This window comes from Phalacrocorax carbo, chromosome 14 (assembly GCF_963921805.1).
Source record: "Phalacrocorax carbo chromosome 14, bPhaCar2.1, whole genome shotgun sequence".
NCBI classification, from domain to species: Eukaryota; Metazoa; Chordata; class Aves; order Suliformes; family Phalacrocoracidae; genus Phalacrocorax; species Phalacrocorax carbo.
This window is the reverse complement of record NC_087526.1, coordinates 8734349-8754391: the sequence shown is the minus strand read 5'-3', so window position 1 is coordinate 8754391 and position 20043 is coordinate 8734349. Positions and strand designations below refer to the sequence as shown.

At 54.1% G+C, this 20043-nt stretch overlaps 1 protein-coding gene across 1 annotated transcript; it reads left to right on the top strand.

Annotated features, from left to right (window-relative positions):
• The first annotated feature begins 217 nt into the window (after positions 1-217).
• Positions 218-18511, top strand: STK35 (serine/threonine kinase 35). The gene is made up of 3 exons (XM_064465483.1): positions 218-725; positions 6177-6924; positions 13823-18511. The coding sequence occupies exons 1-2, from the start codon at positions 308-310 to the stop codon at positions 6887-6889; spliced, it is 1131 nt and encodes a 376-aa protein (XP_064321553.1). The 5' UTR covers positions 218-307; the 3' UTR covers positions 6890-6924; positions 13823-18511.
• The last annotated feature ends 1532 nt before the right edge of the window (positions 18512-20043 follow it).

Here is a 20043-nt window from a genome sequence, read left to right as displayed (position 1 = left end):
CCCGGACGCGCGGCGCCCCGGCTACCGGACACGGGGTGGTGGGGCCGAGTTGCCGCCGCCAAGGCCCGCCCCGCCGGTGTGGGGAGGCCGGGTACCATCGCGGCGCCCGCCGCCCCCCTCCCCCCCTTCCGCCACCGCTGTGGTTCATCCCGCGCCGCCGCGATTGGCCGAGCACTTAAAGGGGCAGGCAAGGCGCGCTTTTCCGCCCTCCGACGCAGCGGCGCGTGCCCCCTCGCCCGCGCGGCGCTCCCCGGCGCGGCGCTCCCGGGCGCGCGGGGGGGGGCGGGCGGCGGGGGGCAACGGCGCCATGGAGACGGTGGACGGCGGCCACCGCGGGACACAAAGGGCGGCGCGGCGGCGACGGGCGGCGCGGCGGGGCCCCATGGCGGCGGCGGCGCCGGGGCCCGGCCCGGGTGGCGGCGGTGGGGCTCCGCGGTACAGTCTGCTGGCCGAGATCGGCCGCGGGGCCTACGGCGTGGTGTACGAGGCGGTGTCGGGCCGTAACGGTGCCCGGTTGGCGGTGAAACGGATCCGTTGCGACGCTCCCGAGAACGTGGAGTTGGCGCTGGCGGAGTTCTGGGCCCTGACGAGCCTCCGGCGGCAGCACCCCAACGTGGTGCGCTTCGAGGAGTGCGTCCTGCAGCGGCACGGCCTGGGGCAGCGCATGAGCCACGGCAACAAGCGCAGCCAGCTCTACCTGCGCCTCGTCGAGACCTCCCTCAAAGGTACCCCGCCCCCCGCGGCCTGCCCCGGGGCACCCGGCGCTGCCGCCGCCCCCAGGAGACCCCTTACACCCAGGGCCTCGTACCCTCCCCGGTGTCACCTCTCCCATGAGCACCCCGGGTCTGCCACCCCCCAGCACGAGGTAACTGCTGGGATACCCCACACGGGACACCCTGGTGTCACCCCCCCTTCCCCTGGGGCACCCTGGTGTGCTGCTCCTGGCGCACCCTTTCCAGACACCCCCACCCTGGGCAGCCCCTTTGCTGCCCAGCGTCACCCCATTGCTCAAATCCTTCCTTGGCACTGCCTGCTCTTAGAGGCCCATCCAGAGCTCCCCCTCACCTCTCACGACACTCATCCATCCAACTTAACATACCACTTTGGCACCATAACCACTCCCCGGGCTCCCTTCCATTGCACCCCTGGTCGTCCCAGTCTCCCCTGTCACCCCTGCCAACCCTGAGGTCCCTCCGCACTGCAGCGGTACCTGCCTCAGGCATGTTTCCCTCTGCACCCATCACCCACCTCAGTCCTGTTCCTGCAGGGCTCCCCCACAGGGTCCCTCTGCAGTACCCCAGCCCTATGTCCTCCTTCCTGAGGGACCCTGTTGTCATCTCCAGGCTCAGACCCAGCCCTGAGGAGCAGCATCCCTGTGTGCTACCCTCAGCCCTTCCCTGGACTCCCTGCCAGTGCTTTCCTTCTCCATTACACCCCTCTCCTGGGACTCCCTCCATTACCCTGACCTGCACCACAGCCCACAGGTGTCCCCTGGGGACCTTCACTGGTCTCTGCCTCAGTCACACCAAGGGGACATCTTCTCCCTCTCTACTCAATGCACGGTCCTGTCTCCTCTGAGCACCCCAAGGCTGCAGCCTGTTACAGTGCCCTGTCTGCTCTCTCAAGCCCTTACAGTTTTGGGACCTCTCTTTGCACTCTCCCATCCCCACTCTCCTCCCAAGTACTGGATCTGTGGGGACAGCCCTGGAAGCACCAGTGCCTGTAGCCTGGGCTGACAGCCCCGTTTTCCCCTGGGGTCCCTCAGCAGCATCACGGTGCTGTCAGGGGTCACTTTCTCCTGCCACAGCTGATAACTGTGATGGTGACATCTCCAAAATGCTCCCTCCCTTCCTCTCCTCCCTTGGCTGCTTGTCAGACCCAGCTCTGCTAATGTTCAGTGAAGATGTGGAAAAATACTGGAGGCCTGTCTCCTCAATGTTCCTGTGCCCCCTAGCCTGAAGCAGCCAGAGCTAGCTCGCCCCAAACCCCCTTTCCCAAAACTTGTGTGCCAGGACTTCTGTGTGCTCCGTGGTGAGCTCAGTCTCCCCATGCCCCGTCTGGTGCAGGCAGACTCCAAACCCTATGCCAGGCACAGACTTCATGTAAACCTGCTGAGACCCATCCTTCAAGCAAACCTCTGCCTCTCAGACTGCCCTGCCCTGCCTGTCCCTTCTGCACTCCTGGGGGAACATGTCCAGAACTGCCTACTCTCCCCTACACAGACCTGATCCTGCTCTTCCTTCACACTCCGCACACAATCACCCAAGGGAGCCCCTGCCAGAAGGGCAGTGTCCTAATTTCTGTATAGTCTGGGTGCTTCCTTTATGTGCCCCTGTGGGGACGACTGCCCAGGAAAGGAGCCAACTGGACTTTGAGGGCATGTCCAGCTATAGCACATCAAGCTCTTCCTGGCAGGGACAGGGATTTCCTCCCCACTTGGCATGTTGCGCTCTCCGAGAAGAGATAGTATGGCTTGGGGACAGCTCTTGTGTAGCTGTAGGTGTCCCCCATCTCTAGGTGGGGAGAGAGCCCCCCTGACTTCCCTCTTCTGGGGAGGGCTATGCCTGACCTGGTTCCATTGCAGCCCTCTGAAGAGGGGAGCAGAGCTGGGCTCTCCATCCCAAGGCCAGAGAGCAGCAGTTTTGCTCCCCAAACTGGAGCGCATTCTCTCCTCCATCTGCCTTCCTCCTGACTGCCTTTCAGGCTGTATTATCTGCTGGCCACAGGCTCAGGCAGAGGCTGTGCTCGCTGCCTTCCCAAGCTTTGGGTCTGATACGGCACTGATATTTTCAAAACAGAAGCCAGAGCTAGGTGATCCTGTGAGCCTCCCATGGCTGTTTGCTTTCCTTCCCTGCCTGCAGCACACAAGCTGCCTGCGTGGAGCCACTGTGCTGTCACTCCAGCTGAGGTAGCCGGCACATAGCTGTGCTGCCGTGCCATTCTGCACGACCGCAGCTGGGCTATTTACAGGCCTGCACAGATGCTCTGCCAGCATGCCAGGGCTCAGGGCATGGTGGGGATTAATCGGAGACTCTCTGAATCAGGAGCACAACTGTAAGGATACCAGGCGATGTCAGGCCTCAGCTACAGTGCAGAGCCTGCACCTTCATAATTTTAACAGTATGTGGAATAATATAAGGGCAGAGTGGAAAAAGGAAGCTGGAAGCCCAGTGTAGAGCCTGAATACTTGAGCAATGTGCCCTGATACACGCACACCTTGAGGGCTTGTGCATGGCCACATGCCCCTCTTGTTGTTCCCAACCCATAGCAGTGATAGAGCTGCCTTAAGTGGTCAGGTATAGAGCGTTGCTTCCTAGCACGTCACCCATGGGTGCCACTGACTCTCTGCTGGTGCCTGGCTGCACTCGCAGGCTGCCCTGGCATTGCCCATGCATGTTACCATCAGTCCAAGCACCCAGACTTTGTGCTGCTGGCTCTCGTCTCTCTGGCACAGCCTCTTTGCACAGAGGGAGTGAGAGATTACACGCAGCCGTAGGATGCTGGTTCTGCTGTGATTAGATCCCCCCCATGATGCTAAGCAAACTAGCAAGCTGTTAATGAGCTTGTAGGATAGGTCATGGGAAGGGTGCTGCAGGGATGGAGAGGTTAGGATGTCCTGTCCTGTGTTTGGGCAGGGAGCATGTGGGGATGCACACTCTGTGATGGAGTCTGTTGTCTGCATCTCTTCAGCTCTTGGCTGCTTGAGTTCAGTTTGCTAGCATCTTGTCTTTAGTAAGCAGCTTGCTGGCTCTTTATGTTTAAAGCTGTTTGTTTTGAAGGCAGGAAGATGATTTAACAAGTAAAACACTTTCAGATTATAGAAAGAAAATGAGGAAATATTACTCTTGGCTTAAGCTTCTCCTAGCAGCACTCCACCCAGTGTGAAGTGCATGGCACTTGCAGCTACTGCTGGGTCAGTGGTGTCCTCCCTGTGCTTGCTGAAGTTCAGGGATCAAGTTTTAAATCAGAGCCTTTGTTATGCTAAAGGCATGTCTTGGCTTGTCAGAGCCAGCAGGTCCCTGCTGCTGGTGAGCTGGTGTTTGAGCTGCTTCCCTGTGGGAAGGGGCTGTCAGCAGTGCTGCTGTGTCAGTGATCTCAACCTCCCACCTGTGTGCCCTGGCCTGATGCTCCTGGCTTTGTGTGATGGGTGCAGGGCTCTGCCGCGCTTCCCATTGTGGTGTAGTTCCTGGCTGAGAAGAGCCAAACCCTCCTGCTCCCCGTGATGGGGGTATATGGATGCTGAAGGGAGCAGGAAAGCAAAGCCCTGTGCCCTGCTGCGACATCGCTGGGGTTTAGCAAACCTGAGGTGGTGGAAGCTGGGGCTGTCCTGGCTGTGCAAAGGTCTCCACTCCTGAGATGAGCAGCCTCTGCTGCAGTTTCCATGCTGTCATGCTAGTCTCACCAAAGGGTGACTTGCACCAGAGAAGCTGCTTTTCCTGGTCAGTGTTTTGGTCTCCAGAGCCAAGGTGTGCTGTGCTGCTCCCACTTGGCCCTTGGGCTCACATGCTGAGACCCCCTCCAACACTTTGGGGTCTCATTTGGCCTCTTGAAGTGCACCCAGTGCCCTGTTATCTCCAGTGTGTTCACAGTCCCTCCCATCCCCCAGATCTAACCTTCATCTTCTGCTGAGGACAGGGAGGTGCAGCCAAATTCTTCTGTTGTGCAGACTTTCATTTCCAAAGCAGTAGCCATGGATACAGACTGTTTGTGCAAATAACCAATATTCCCACCCACACTGATCACTGACCATTGCAGGCATGGGTGCCGAGTAGTCCAAGGCTTGGTGTCCCTGATAGTCCTTGGCTTTACCTGTTGCTGGAATTTTGCTTTCCCAGATGCTCTCTAGGCCTTTGCTAAAACAAAACCCAACTTTGTCAAATGGGTGGAGTTATTTAACTGCTTTCAAAACACTTGGATTAGTCCGTGTGACTTGTTAACTGTGGCAGAGGCAAGTGGTGTCCTCTAGCTTCTCCCTTACGGAGCTCAAGGGAAAAAAACTTGTTTCTAGAGCAAAACGATATCCTGGTTCCATGTGCACGCTCTGTCACCTGAGTGCTCTGTGTGGGTGATGTGGGCTCTGGCAGTGGGATTTGCGTCCTGGCATTGGCTGATGGGACTGGGTCTGCTGCCAGTGTTCCCCAGGGCATCCTGGCATTGCAGTGTGATGAGTGGTGGTGGCAGACCTGGCCCTGTTAGCTGATATGATGCTATGGCATTTCTCCACATGTCTAGTTTGTGTGAGGGAAGTGGTTTTCCTTGGAAGGGGGTTTGAGGAGTAAAACCTAGATGTGGTGAATTGGACCTGAGATGCTCTAAGCTTGAAGGGCTCAGTGAGATGTCTGAAGGAAGAAGCTGTTTGGGGCATAATACTGAGTAGCAGCACAAACGAGTAAGGCAACAGCTACGTTCGTAAGTGTGGCTGAGATTGCACTTAACACGTTCTTTACTACTTGGGCCTCCAGTTTCCTCTCTAAAGACTTGTTGACAGTTAATGAAGGCTGTATGAAGTGGCAGAGCTCCCCTAGCACAAACACAATGCTTAAACACACAGATTTAGTCTGAGAAGAGCCACCATGCTGCAAGGCTTTGACACTGGTGTGACTGCTCTTAGCAAGGCTGTACCGGCACAGTGTAAGGGGTGTGATTTACTCCCTGCTTGCAGTTATACTAGTAAAGTTTAAGGTATAAGCCAGCCTTTGCCTCCTGCAGCAGAGCTCAGGAGGGAGAGCTGGTGTTCACATAGAGCTGATTTCCCCGCCCCGCACACCGTAGATGCGCTGCTAATTGTGCTTTTAGTCTCTGCTGCTTTGGCCCAGGGAGAGTTGCCTGATGGTAGCACAGGAAAATAATCCTATGCTTCCAAGTTCCCTGCGAGCACCTGAAAACACACGTGCTTGGCCTTTCACACACCCGTGCTTTGCTGGGAACAGGTCCCTGAGCTGGCTCCCAGGCAATGGGCTCAGATAAACGTGCTGGTGCACAGCACTCAATGGGATCCTAATACACTTGAAGCCACAACAGTGCCAGCATGGCTGCTGGTATCCTGCAGTGTGATAGGTCCTGGTCACACTCCAAAGGCCTTTACTATCTGCATGAACCAGACCCGTTCCTTTTCCACATCGAGTTACTGTAATGTGTCTGAAAAACCCACCCTTGCTTTTGTCCCTTTTGGTTAGGTGAGAGAATCCTGGGCTATGCAGAGGAACCTTGCTACCTGTGGTTCGTCATGGAGTTCTGTGAAGGGGGAGACCTCAACCAGTACGTGCTCTCACGAAGACCTGACCCAGCAACAAACAAGAGCTTCATGCTGCAGCTGACTAGTGCCATCGCCTTCCTGCACAAGAACCATATTGTCCACCGGGACCTGAAACCAGACAACATCCTGATAACAGAGAAGTCTGGCACCCCTGTTCTCAAGGTGGCCGACTTTGGGCTGAGTAAGGTCTGCGCTGGCCTGACTGCTCGGGGTAAGGAGGGTGGGCATGAGAACAAAAATGTGAATGTGAACAAGTACTGGCTGTCTTCAGCTTGCGGCTCCGATTTCTACATGGCGCCTGAGGTCTGGGAGGGACACTACACTGCCAAGGCTGACATCTTTGCCCTTGGCATCATCATCTGGGCCATGATTGAGAGGATAACTTTCATTGATGCGGAGACCAAGAAGGAGCTGCTGGGGACCTACATCAAGCAGGGGACCGAGATTGTGCCCGTTGGGGAAGCGCTGCTAGAAAATCCAAAGATGGAGCTGCACATCCCTCAGAAACGCAGGACTTCCATGTCTGAGGGGATCAAACAGCTCTTGAAAGACATGTTGGCTGCTAACCCACAGGATCGACCTGATGCCTTTGAGCTTGAAACCAGAATGGACCAGGTTACATGTGCTGCTTAAATTCAGGGCAGGGCATCGCTGTGCTTTGCAGCTGGGTAAGTGATCCACAGTTTTTGTATTATTCTGTCTGCTGTACCAGCCTGATAATGTACTTTGTAGTGACACAAAGGAGTCTTTTATGTTCCCAGAGCTGTTTCTGTAGTGACTCATCAGAGCACTGCTTCTGAGTTTTTTCCCCCCACCTATTCTACTGCAAAAATAAAGTAGAGGTGGGAAACAGAATTAGCAGTTGCATGTCCTGCTGCTGCCCAAAGGCCCAGCAGGGCTGTGCAGGAGCCCTGCTCCTCAGAGGTCCTGGCTGGTGGCTGAGACAGGCTGGTGCACAGCAGAGAGAGACATGAGCACCCTCTGACATCAGCTTTGGGTAGAGAAGGAGTTGCCAGTTCTGCCCCTTCTGCTGCATGATATCATTTCTGCAGTCAGAGCTGAGAGCACCCTGCTGTCTAGCACCAGCCCCTTCCCCTCTGCTACTCAGACAGGACAGCTCGGGGCTGGGCTGGCTCAGTGAGCAGGTGCTGAGTGGAGTGGCAGGTCCATCTCAGCACAGACAAAGCTGTTTCCTTTGCTTTCATTGACTTTGCACGTAGGTCCATCTCATTTCAATTCCTTGCTAAAGGCAGGACTTCCCTTTGGTGCTAACTGCAGATGCCCAAACCCACTAGGATGCTTTGGTCTCCAGCACTTGAGTTTGTAGACCTGCGTCTGCTCAGGAAGGAAGCTTATAAAACATTTATGCTCATTTTGGGCTCGGCTCCATTCGAGCAGAGTCCCCTCTCTTCTCCCCCCGACTTGGGTTCTAAATAGTCCCAAGCTCAGAGGTCCTGGTCCTGAGGCCTGGGTGGTCACACATGGTCTGGAAGGACTCCCGGCGATGTGGGGTAGCTGGCAGTGTCACTAACAAGTGACACTGAAGGACTGGGAGGTGTTGCCTGCATGGTGAAGCTGTCTGTAAACAAGAGCTGTTACTAGGGATTCTCCCAGCCAAACACTTCAATGAAACTCAAATTACAGATTACAAAGAGCAAGGCTGACGTCTTCCCAGTCCAGGTCTTTCCTGAGCTCCTGCAAAGCTGCCTGACTGTTGTTGGTCACAGAAGACCTCTGAAAGCCTGCCTGTGTCAGGTGCTGACATTGCAGCCAGGGCTTCCCAGACCTTACCTCATGCTGAAACCACACAGGTCCTGCTGGACCAGAGCAGACCACAGATACAGGAGAGCAGAGAGGGGTGAAATGGCTGCTGTAGCCAGCAAACACCCGGCCTTCAGCCTTGCAGCTGATGGCTATGCACCTAGCCTGCTCCTGAGAGTGAGCGTCCAGCAGCGGGGCAGTGGGGAAGGTGGGGGCATTTTGGCAGGCTTTGCTAAAAAACCTCCTGACTGTTCACCTGAGGGTTCCTGAGCTTATGTAAAGCAACGTGCTGCCTGTCCCCTCTCTACATGCCTGCCCAGGTAAGCCTTGTGCTGTTTGTAGAGGAGTAGGAATATAGACATGGAAGGGCCCATGGGGTGGGTCTAGTGTTGTCACTGCTGGTTTGTTCAAAGCAGCCGTGATGGTTTGTCATCCATTCTGCACCCTGGCACAAAATATTTAACACCCTTAAGATCTCCAGTGCAAGTAATTAGCAAGACTGCTTCTGCCTGGGGCTGGGCCTTGATACTGGTCCCAGTGCAAGTGTGGGCTGGGGATTAGGGTGAGGGAGTGAATCTGCAAAAATATGAGCCCTTAAGATGGGTGTGATAAAGTCCCAGGGCAAAAGCAGGGCACCCCACCTTGTGCCCCAGGGCGAGGAGTGGGTCTGCTGAGTCTGCTGGGTGGCGGAGGGGTCCGGTCATGGGATCGGGGTTTGCCACTCCTGTTGCCATCTGTGATTGCTCTGTGCTGACACTGATGCTGCTGAGTTATGCAACCAGCCTGTGCCCTTCGGGGAAAATTCATCCTGTGCATATCTGTAGAATAGTACATGCAGGGATAACAAACACCGAGGGGACAGTCCTACCCCGGGGCTGTTTGCTTAAAACCCAGCTGCCTTCTGCAAACCACCCCCATCCGCAGCTGGAGCCAGTCATGAGTCTGCGTGAGTCTGCACCGATCGGCTCCGTCCATCGTGACACAGCGGCAGCAGGGATGGATGCACTTACATAACACAACCTGGCCTACGTAGCACAGCCACTTGGCCCACATAGGAGCCTGGTGCCAGCCACGTGTTCACTGCAAACCCAGAACGTTGTGCTGTGGGGAGCATACCTCTGTCTTGTTTATGGGGCAGTGGAGTATTTGGTGTGCTTTCCTATGGGGTTTTTCTAATGCATTGTGTATTTGTGCGTTCAAATCAGCCTAATTCTGGCAAATCTTGAATTGGAAACCCACTTGAGAAGCTTAAAATGGGATTTAGAGCAGGGCCTGAATTCTGCTGTCAGGTAATTTAAGTTCACTGAGAAACTCAAGTAACCTCTTTCAACTTAATTATGGCACTGGTGTGTAGCTCACGGTGCTGCTTGGTCATGCAGTGAGTTCTTCTTCCCCAGGACAGCTCCTCAGCCTTGGTTCATGTCATAACCTGGTAACCCTCACTGACCCAGGCAATCAGACTTTTGCTTATTCTTTTGTATGCCACTGACCTTTTCTGATTTTGCTTCATGTCCCAGCAGCTTTGCTTTTAGTTCTGCTATGGATACTGTACACACCTGCCAGTCGGCAGGCTTCATGCTTTGTTACCCTTCCAAAACGCATATGAAATGTCAGTTCTCAGGCAGGAAAGTGTTTCTGGCTTGGTTTTTACTGGGCACCAGGGTGTGCGGGGTGGAGATGAGCCTGCTTATGTGCTTGCTCCCCTCACCAATGTTTCTGATGGCCCTGGGGTGGTAGGTCCAGCAGAGGTGGGCAGCATTTCCCTGGGCAAAATGAAGGTCATCTCTTTCTTATTTGAACACTGTGCTTCCCTGCCTTCTGCAGAAATAGTTCATCTAAAGCTGGAGATCACTGTTCCCAAAAGCCTGCCTTTTGGGCAAAGAGGACAAAAGCCTTTCTAGTACAACTGGGGAGCGGCTGGATTGTGCTGGATACCTACTGATTGTCTCTTGATTGCTGTTTGATAGACCTGTGACTGCTATCATGTGCTGCCACATGCTAAGGAGTATTTAATCTCTCCTTGTCGGTACTGGAAGGTTGGGGCTGCTCTCCTCTCTCCTTTCCTGCAATGTGAACATCTTTTTCTTTGCGTGTATTTTGTAGCTGCCCCGCCGAGTTCCCCAGGGCAGGTGAGGGGCCTCCCGTGGCCACTGCTTCAGTGGGACCCTCCAACGTTGTGAGTTGTGCAGTGTGGATTGAGCAACCATTAGACAAGTCGCTGAGGAGCAAGGTATAGCGAGAGCATGTGGCTGTTTGCTCGCTGGAGTGGCACCAGTGGCCTTGGCTACAGAAACAAGGGGAGCAGGTGACAGCTGCCCACCACCTACAGTTACACATTAAGAAATTTTCTAGTTTTAATTCGCATAGGACATCAAACTGCAGTAGTTGTGATCAGCGTAGAAGACAGTTTGCTCTAGTAGATCATATTCCATATATTTTCACTGTGGCTAAAACAGTAGTTCTGATTTTGGGGTGGATGCTCAAGGTGAACGGCAGGAATCTGTGCATGTGGTGTGGTGCAGACTGCAGCATCTCAGGGGCTGCCTTCAGCAGGAAGGTGTCTGACAGCTGGGGCCAGCCTGGTTTACTCCAGCACTCCTCCTCTGTCATTGGTTTTGATCATTCCACTTTCAGCTGAAAACAACGGTTTGCATTTGCATTGTTCTCTTTGCATTTTCAAAATACAATGGGAGCTAATGCTGAACGAGCTCTTCTGCCCTCCCTGCATGATGGTGTCTATCCCTGGTGAGAGATCTCTCGTGCTGTGCCCAACTGTTCCTGAGCACCACTAATAAACTGCTGTCCTACTGAATTTCAGACTGGAGGACAGGGATCAGATGCACATCAGCAGCATCTCTGCGAACCATCAGTGAGCAGGGCTGTTGCATCAAGTTAGGTCTTGTCTGTTAGTACCACTCAACTCAAATTTTACCGTGCAGTAAAACTGCCCTTACCCCACTGGCCAGTAATAGGTGAGCAAGTCAAGGAAAAGGATAGCAGTTTCATTTCTGAAACAGTGTTGGTTTTGACTTCAGACTGCTTTCAGTGTGGTTTGTGAATCTTGGCATGGACAAAAGCCATGGGATAGTAAAAGCAAGGTCAGTTCCTCTTCTTGGCCGTAGCAGCATGTTCACCATCTCAGGGCCACCCTGAGGAGTGGTGACATATTTCTGGGCAGCGTTGATTCTACCTGGGGAGAAGCAAAGCCCTGAGGATGAACTGGATCACATCACCTCTGGCCAGATGTGTTAGTGTTTGCATTTGCTCACTGTCACCCCCGCTCTCCCTCCTGGGGGAGGCCGCTGCGGTTGGATTTAAGGAGTGTGTCGCAAATATACAAACAGAGCATGAGGAAGGACTTAAGAGATAAAGCAGGCTCTCAGCCCCCTTCCCTTGTACCCTGTGTTCCCACGCAGGGGTAGATAATGTGGTTAACACGAGAAGGTGCTGGGTTATCTCTCCCTCCCCTGCACTGAGTCCTCTGATACCACGCAGACCACACTGGCACCTCCCATCTCTGCCATGACCCACGCATTAGTATCATCTTCCTTAGGTGCTGGATGAGGACTCCATGGGCTGATGGTTCATATCCTGCTGATGCCGAATGAACATTCGAGCTGATTAAAACTGTAAGTGGCGTCAGTGGAAGGATTAAAAGCTCTTGAACAAGCCCCTGAAACAGCGTGCGTCAATGGAGTGAGCTCTCCTGTCTCAGAGCTGTGAGCTCGGGTCTGCTCAAGCAAGGGCCATGTCAGAAAATGCTCCTACTCCAGGGAAGCACGAACAGAAATGCTGCCCTACTTGCTAATGAAGCTGCACCACAGGAGAAATCTTCCAGAAAATTCCTTGTGCAATTGCCCCTGACCTGATGTCTGGGAGCCTCTTTCAAGCCTGCCTTCTCAAACAGAAAGGCTTTTTTCCTGATTGCAGCCTGCAAAGGTGGCATCTCCTGGTTAACCTCTCCTGAAAAGCAGCATGCCCATGGCCCTGGCTCCTGCTCTGAGCAGCAGAGGCAGCCTCTTCCTGTAGAAATGTGTTCCTTCGGCACGGATTTCTTTAATGAGATTTCCTAGGGCTAAGGGATTTGAGTAATTTGCTGGGCAGTGGCAGTTTTTCTTCAGCAAGTCTCTCCAGCTGCTCTGGCAGAGCCCCTTGCTCGATTCTGGTGGGAGAGGACCTGCCCCTGCTGAAGTGGGAGCTAAATCCAATCCCCCACCCCCAATTTTTTTCCATGTCTGTGCTCTGAGCTCAAGTCTGGGCAAATATTAAACTGCTGTTAACTCCTGGAAAATTACCACCCAATGCATAGCATGAGGGGTAATGAAAGTGAATCAGGGCCTTCCCCTTGGGTTGAAGGTTTGTGTTTCAGTGACTTCCAGCCCTGCCCCCTGCTGCAGGAAGTCCTTGTGGAGCCAGTGGGCAGAGTTGGCAGCGGTGGGGACACCCCGGGTCCCTCCATTGGGCAGGTAGCTTTCACTGAACCATCGCTGCCTCTTCCCAGCACAAACCCTAGCCTCAGCTCTGCTGGTCCCTCCTTTGAAGGTTGTGACATCTGTATTTCCAATACAGAAGTGGCATCGTGTGCATTGCGTGCTCTTCCTCTGCCGGGTCTAGACTTGCTGCTGGATGGGGTGTCTACAGGGAATTTACTGGGTTGCAAACAAACTGGGTGGAAAATGCTAGTGGCTTATGTGCAGAAGAGCATTTCTGTGTTGCTGAGCTCAGAGGACAGGAGGGTGCGGTGCCAGGGCTGTGGAGGAACTGGTGCTACAGGGGCTGTGGGGGATGCTGTGCGTTGGGGCTTTGGCCAGAGCAGGGACTGGTGCAGCAAGGATCTGCCCATTCTTCTGTAAAATCCCTGGCACTGAGCATGTTTGTGGGCTGTTGGAAGCACAGCATGGCCACGCTGCAAACCCATCAGTTGCACCAAAATGGATTTTAACCACTTCTTGTAGAGCCACTTGAGAAGCCTGAGCTGCTGCTGACGCACAGGGTGAGACGTGCAGGATGTCCCTGGTGTCACACCTTGTTCTTTCTTTCCTGGGGTGTGTGGATGCAGAGGACTGGGAGCCAGCACTTTCGGGGACATCATGTGGACCCTCAAGGCCAGGCTTTGCTGTGGTAATGCCTGACTTGTTTCAGCCAGGCTGTCACCACAGCAAGCCCCATGGGATGGGGCTGTGTTACCAGCATGCGGGGTGATGCCGCCAGCCGACCCATCCCAGCTCAGCACATGCTGGGGCAGCTGGATGTGTGCTGACCTTGGCAGTGTGCTGTGCAGGGCTGTTTGAATCACTCCTGAGAAAGAAATTACTGTAAACTGAGTCCAGACCCACAGCGCCTGGTTCAATAGTGAATACTGTGAAGTAGAGAGGTGTGGCAATGCCTGACTGGACTAATTGGGACCAGTAGGAAGGCTGTAGAAGTGGGCTCCCCCTCCACAGCAGTGTCCTCCAGCCCTTCCATCCAGCAGCCAAATGACTCCAGCACCAATCCTGTTACTATTGCACCTTCCACCCAGTGTGGCTGTTCATAGATATTGCTGGTTGCAGTCATTGGTTGGGGCTGTGTAATGAGGTGTGCACTCATCTCGAGTTCTCCCAGACCCTCAAATGATGCTTTAATTAAGGCTTGGGAATGAAAGAGATGCAGTGAGCACGCTGAACCAGTGACACTGCTTGCTGTACCTACCTGCGGTCTGGGTCAGGTGGCAGCAGGAGGGCTGGCAGGATGTTGTCACAGCATAGTAAGGGGGACAAAACTGCTGACATACCTGACCTCTCTTTCTCCTTTCTTTTTTTGCAGATTTATTTACCAGGGACCCATAATCTCCATTATTTACGTGCAACGAGGGAAGTCAAAGACAAGGGAAGATGATGATACAGAAGATCCCTGGTCTGCAGGATCTCTGGCAATGTGAAATATTTGGGTGTTACTTTGTTTTGTTGGGAAGAAGTTTTGCTGGGGTGTGGGAGGGGGCTGTAGAGGCCTGTGGAAGAGCACAAACAGGCAGTTATCATGCTCGTAAGAATTTTAAACAAGATCCAGAGAGCACAGCTGCCCCTGCCCAGCCCTCTCCCTGTCTCCTGTGCTGCCATTGACTCAGTAGGTGGTTCTAGAGAAGAACTGGTTCCATAGGGAGGTGACAGTTGGCAGGCCGGCAGCAAGGTGTGCTGCCAGGCACCAGCTCTGAGGTCTGGCTGGGCACAACTTTGGGTTTAAAGCTATTGTTTTGGCCTAGGGGAAACAGGAGCAAAGTGATTGCTAGGTTTGCACTGGGAGTGCAGTGCTTTAGGAAAAGTGAGTCTCTTGGACCATGTGTTGCAACAAGCTAAATAATTTCATAGCCAGGCAGCTTCTGAATAGGGGGATGCCGAGCAGGATGTGAGCAGTTGACATCAGGATAGAGTAGCATAAACAAGCTGGAAAGCCCTTTGGCAAGGCTGGTCTGCTGCTGCAATAGGCAGACCTTCATTCTCTCCCAGCTGGATCTCACTAGTGACTTTTGTTACGGTCTTTCTATACAGAGGGCAACAGGGAGCCCGTAGGTACGTTTTCAAGTGGACCATCATCCACATACAAGAGAAACAGAAAGTGGTCCACTACTCCAATTTGTTTAGTGTCAAACTTCAGTTGTTGGGAATAATACTTGGGAAATGAGGAGGTTTGGCCTAAATGTCTCATGGGCTGGATTCTAGCCTTTGGCAACACACTTTTCTCTGCTAGGTAACTATCTCCAGGAAGCAAAAGGCAATGCTGCTGTTTAAGTTTAGTTACAGTACAGCTCAGGTAAGGAGATTGGAACCTCAGGCTGAGCAGTTAATACTCTACTTCCTTGCCTATATTTAGAGCAACACTAATATTCTGGGGCTGACCCCATGTTGATGGTCTTTAGGCTTTCTCACTGTAAATGCAATGTAAAGCACCACCTCTTCTTGACCCTGCAGGTTCTGAATCAATTAAAACATTTCTTACCAGGCTACATCCCTCGGCAGTGGTCTGGGGAGTGGGCTGGTCTGACACAGCTCTGACATTGCTCCTGAGCTGCCCAGGTGCTCAGCCCTTGTCACAGCTGGAGCTGGCCAGGGCCACAGGCAGAAGAGGGTCCCTCTGACCCCCTCATCGCCTGCATGCAGGCTGCAGCTTTCCTTGTCATCACTGGAAGGTTCCTGAACTGGCAGCACCTCCCTGTATCTACCCAGTGTACTTTGCTGACCTCATGGGAATGAATGGAAATGCAGTCAATTTGTGTGGGCCAAGGCAGAGCTAAAGCAGAGATAGGAGGGAGGGGTTTCTTTCCCTTCCACCTATTCCAGGACACAAAGCTAAGGCTGTTACCTCAGGAAGGCCTGGTCCCTCTTAGGACAACAGTGCCAGGAGGCTCCAGACCATGTGTCTGTGAGTTGTGAAGGTTTGGACAGCACAAATACGGTGCCAAGCCCCTGTTCCCACGCTATTCTTCTGTTTGTTTCTAGGGATGCCCTGTGGGCTATGGCCAGCCACAGCCAGACCATGACTGTACAGACTCCTTCCAGGCTGGTTACTGGGGTTTAAGCAGTTTGGGGTTGGTTAGCAGGCGCTGTGCTCGGCCCTGGCTGCAGAGTACTCTTGGGGGCTTTGGACAGTGCTTTGGCTGCTCTCATCTCTAACTAGCAGCAGATCCCTGCAGTGTTAGTGCCAAGGAGCTGCACGCGGGTTTCTCCCCCAGCTCCTGGGGAGGGCTTGCAGAGACCTGCATCCCACAGGAGGGCTGTGGTGAGACGAGAGCTGAACCCCATAGTTCACAAGTACAGCATTAGTGCCCTTCCTCTACCTGACAGAGCCTTTGCTCCTGACTGTTACAACCTAACCTGGCTTGAATGGGTGCAGTAAGAGGGCTTTACCCTCCCAGCCCTGCTCATGTGGCTTTCCCTGCTGGAAGGGCCCCTTACTGGGTACTATGCCCCAAGAGAAGGGAGCTTCCTGGCAGGAGATTTTCATGTGTGGAAACCAAGCCTGAAATGCAGGACATGGAGATGGAAGGTGTTGAGTGGGCTGCTCACTGGGACTGCTGCCTCCAGCCAGCTGCCAGCACCCTGCTCTTCTCTGGGGACAGGAGCGAGCCTGGCAGGCAGCGTCTGGGAGGGTTGCCCCTCCATTGCTGTTTCAGGCCATCTTCAAACCACATGTCTCCACCTCAGCTTTTGCATTGCAGATGTGTTTTCAAAGCAGCTTGATGTTAGTGAGCTAGACCATAGTGCCTTACTTAGGATTTAGCAAACACTTCCAAGGATGAAACCTAGGGCTGCTAGCCTTTGGCCAATGTGGGTGTTTCCCTGATTAGTTTGTACTTTTAAGAGCATTTCTCCCTGATGATTTTGCTGCTGTTTGTGCTTGACTCCCCAGACTATACAGGAACCTGCCTTGTGTTTACAGCTCCTAGCATCTCTTCTTCCAGTTACTTTGGCCCAGACCAGTGCTCCCTCTAGAACATGGGAACAGGGAACAGCTCAAACCTGTGTGTGCTGTGGGATGGGGGATGTTCAGGCTTCTCTTCCCATCTGGGTCTATCAGGCATATCCTGCTCAGCTCCTGCAGGCTGAACTTCTCCTTCCTCTGTAGGTGTTTTTGGCATTAGGACATGCTGCTGGGAAAACTCAAGCTTAGGAAAGTAGTACTGAGCCTGCAGCCCATTGCCCAGCCTGGTGCCAGGGTGTCTCCATCTCTTTCTGGCCAGCTGAGCATCCAGGTGCTGGGAGGGCCTGGTCAGTGTGGGGGGAGCCAAGCACCCTCTCACAAAACCCTGCTGTTCTCTGAGCTTCTGGGGCCCCAGCCAGTGCCTGTGCTGGGGGATTGATTGTATGAAACTGTTTACTTCTGACTATGCTGTTTACAAGAGGGTTGTGGGGTGGGTGGGGGGAACAAGCCAAGCCTCAGGAGGATTGGGAAACATGTTATCTGCACCAGCCTGCAGCAAGACCGACACTGCCGGCATCATGCAGGTGTCTTGGGGATCTCCTGGCCAGCTTTGGTCCATGGGGAGGAGAGAGCAGAGATAGCTCTAGCCTAGAGGAGTTAGGTTAGCTCCCCTTTGTCCCCTTGCTGCTGTGTTCAGCGGTGCTAGTGACAGATAAGAGTTACCCCTGTGGTCTTCCTTTACTCCTCAGGACCCAGCTCCTTCACATATCAGAGGCTCCCAGAGCCTTTCTGGAGCAATAAGACTTAAAACAAGCATACCATCATTATGGAAATCCTCTGTTGTGTGCATTGTATGTCTCCTCTGTATGCAGTACTGAGTCTGGGTTTAAGCCTACCAAGTTTCTTGGGGCAACTGCTTCAGGGCACAAACTGGGACACATTTCCCTGTGCTTTCTGCAGGTCACAAGAGCAGGGAAACATGTTGCTGCTTTCCATTGTTACCCCCAGGCCTGTGCTGCCTAAGCCTCACACTACAGCTGCCCGGGGCAAGGGGGGCTCCTGGTCTCATTTCAGTGATGCTGCTGCAGGACAGGCATGGAGTGCTCAGCCCCGTGCCAGCTCAGCTGTGCTGCAGGAGCAGGCTGTGTGCTTTACAATGGCTCCTTGCAGCCTCTCATCCCTTCAGCCAAGGCTGCACAGGTCTGAGGCTTAACAGAGGGGCAGCATCTGGAAAGTAGAGCCCCTGGCTCGTTGGCAGTTGGATGCAGCTGATGCTCGTGCTGCTGCCTCCCTTGCTGAGGTGCTGCCTGGAAGCTGTCATCAGTGGTGGGGAGAGCTGTGCCGGCGGCTGCTCTGACACTCAGCTGGTAACTGGGCATGTCCCAGTGTGTGGCCCTTCACTTCCAAAAGCATTTCACACTACAGAGCAGGGTATCGGGCTGGTGGGCACATCTGGAAGGAAAGCACAGGGTCTCTTCCAGCTGCGATGTGGCAAATCCTGTTTCTCTGCAGTCTGCCCCAGTGCTTTAACCCTTAAGAGTGATGTCTAGGTTGCAGTAAGAGCTCGTGGGGGCTGAAAGGGAGTGCTTGGTGTCCTGATCCTGGCGATTGTCACCATCCCTGGCCTTCGGCTCACTCATCCAGCAAACCCCAGCAGCTTTGCAGAGCCTCTTCCCTGCAATACCAGGGAGGTGCCAAGGCCTCAGCAGTGCTGGGTGAGCCCTGGGACAGGAGCTCCCTGGCCCAGTCCTATTCTGGGCTCCCTCTGCTCCCTGCAGCCCCCATGCTGAGTTAGCAAGAGCAGAAGGCTTAAACCCAGACTCCAAATTAAAGATAATTTTATTAGTAAATGAACATGTATTTTTCTTTTTTTTTTTTTTGCACAGAAGCTGGTAATCTAGGACCTATGTGTGAACAACTTTATATATTTTTTGTACTTGGTTTACTCGGGTTGGTATGAGATGTTCTATTTAAGTTCTTTGAACACTGTGGATGCCCTGATGTGTATGAGTGGCAGAGGCTTTGTAAATTAAGAGACGTTTGTGTGAATAAAGCTATTTGATGGGGTTGAAAAGCCACACACAACTTGAAACACAAGTTTTGTGCATTTGTCCTCAGCCATACTACCAGCAGCAGGCTTGTAAGAAAGGGGAGTCCCTGAGCAGCGGTGGGTAGACCAAGGCCCTAAAGTGGTGCTGGTTCCATCCCAGAGGGCAGGCCTGGCTAAGCCTGGGCTGGGCTAGCTGGCCTGATCCCAGGGGCTCAGGGCACTAAACCAAGGCATGGTGGCTGGTGCTAACCAGAATGTGGCACCCTGGCATGCAGAACCTGTGGCCATTTATCCTTGCCCTGGATTAGGATTAGCCCCATTCTTGCTGCAAATACCAAGTAGGCCATGGCAATTAGCGGGGCAGACGAGCTTGGCCTCTGCCTGCATGCTGCCTGTGGAAATGCCTCCTTGTCCTGCCCTTTCCCTGCCAGCCCTGTGTTTTGGGAGCCAGAGAGGAGAAGCAGTCTCTCACCTAGCCAGCCACCTGCTCTGGGTGGCTGCAAGCCCAGCAGTGAAAATGCCCTGCAGAATTGTCGCTTTGGTAGCCACAAATATTTTGTCCCTTTGCCCAGATCCTCTGCCCCAAATCCCAGATGCACAGACAGAAAACAAGCCAGTCACAGCAGCCAGGAGCCCCTGCCCCACAGCTGGCATCCATGATGGGAAAAGCACAGGAGACTGAGCTGCATCCTGTGGCAATGAGAAGTTTTCCATCGAGCAGGGAATGGCAGCCAGCAATTTCCCAGGTGTTGAGCAGCTTGGGGCCCCCTGAGCCAGCAAGACACAGCATCCCAGCATGTGGGGCCATGGACTGCTGCTTGCCAGCCCTTGTGTAACAGCCCCACTGCCTTGTGTGACCACAGCACCCGTGCTCAGTGGCCAGTGCTCCCCTCCCGCTTCCCCCCATGGCAGCCCCAGCACTGCCGCGGACTGCGGACTGTGTGGCCGCGGACTCCCCCTGCATGGCCATCAGCATTGTGCTCCCTAATTGCTGCTGACAGGGACCTAAAATGGATGCTTTCAGCCCCGTGGGGCTGGTTGGCCCTGGCCGGAGCAAAGCCAAGGGGCCAGAGCTGCCCTGCTCACCAGCAGGCAAGCAAGGGGGTGAGGGCCCAAGCCGCATGTTCCCCCAGCCCCGCAGCTTCCAGTTGGGTTATCTCGGAGTTGAAGAGCATTGATTGCGTGGCACACACTGCAAGGGCAACCCTGGGTGCTCAAACATCTCTCGCCCCTCCCCTGCCACTTCCCCAGTCCTGTCCAGAGCATCCTGCCTGCAGGCAGGGAAGGGACAGGGTCAGCTCAGGTCGCATTGGCAGCAGGTGCAGGACAAGCCCTGAGACTGTGCCCGTCCTGGTCACAAGTGCAGCTGTGGAGAGCGGCTGTGCCACACTGCTGCCGCTGTTTGGTCACTGGATCGGTGCTCACGGGGTGAGTGAGGCTGCTTGCACCATTGCCACAGGCTGGGGAACAGGGGGGCCTCACCACCAGATTGCTGGAATCCCACCGGAGGAGGGAGAGGAGGTGACGCAGCAGAGGAAAGGTTTGTCAGGAGACGCACACTTCAACCTTGCCTGTACAG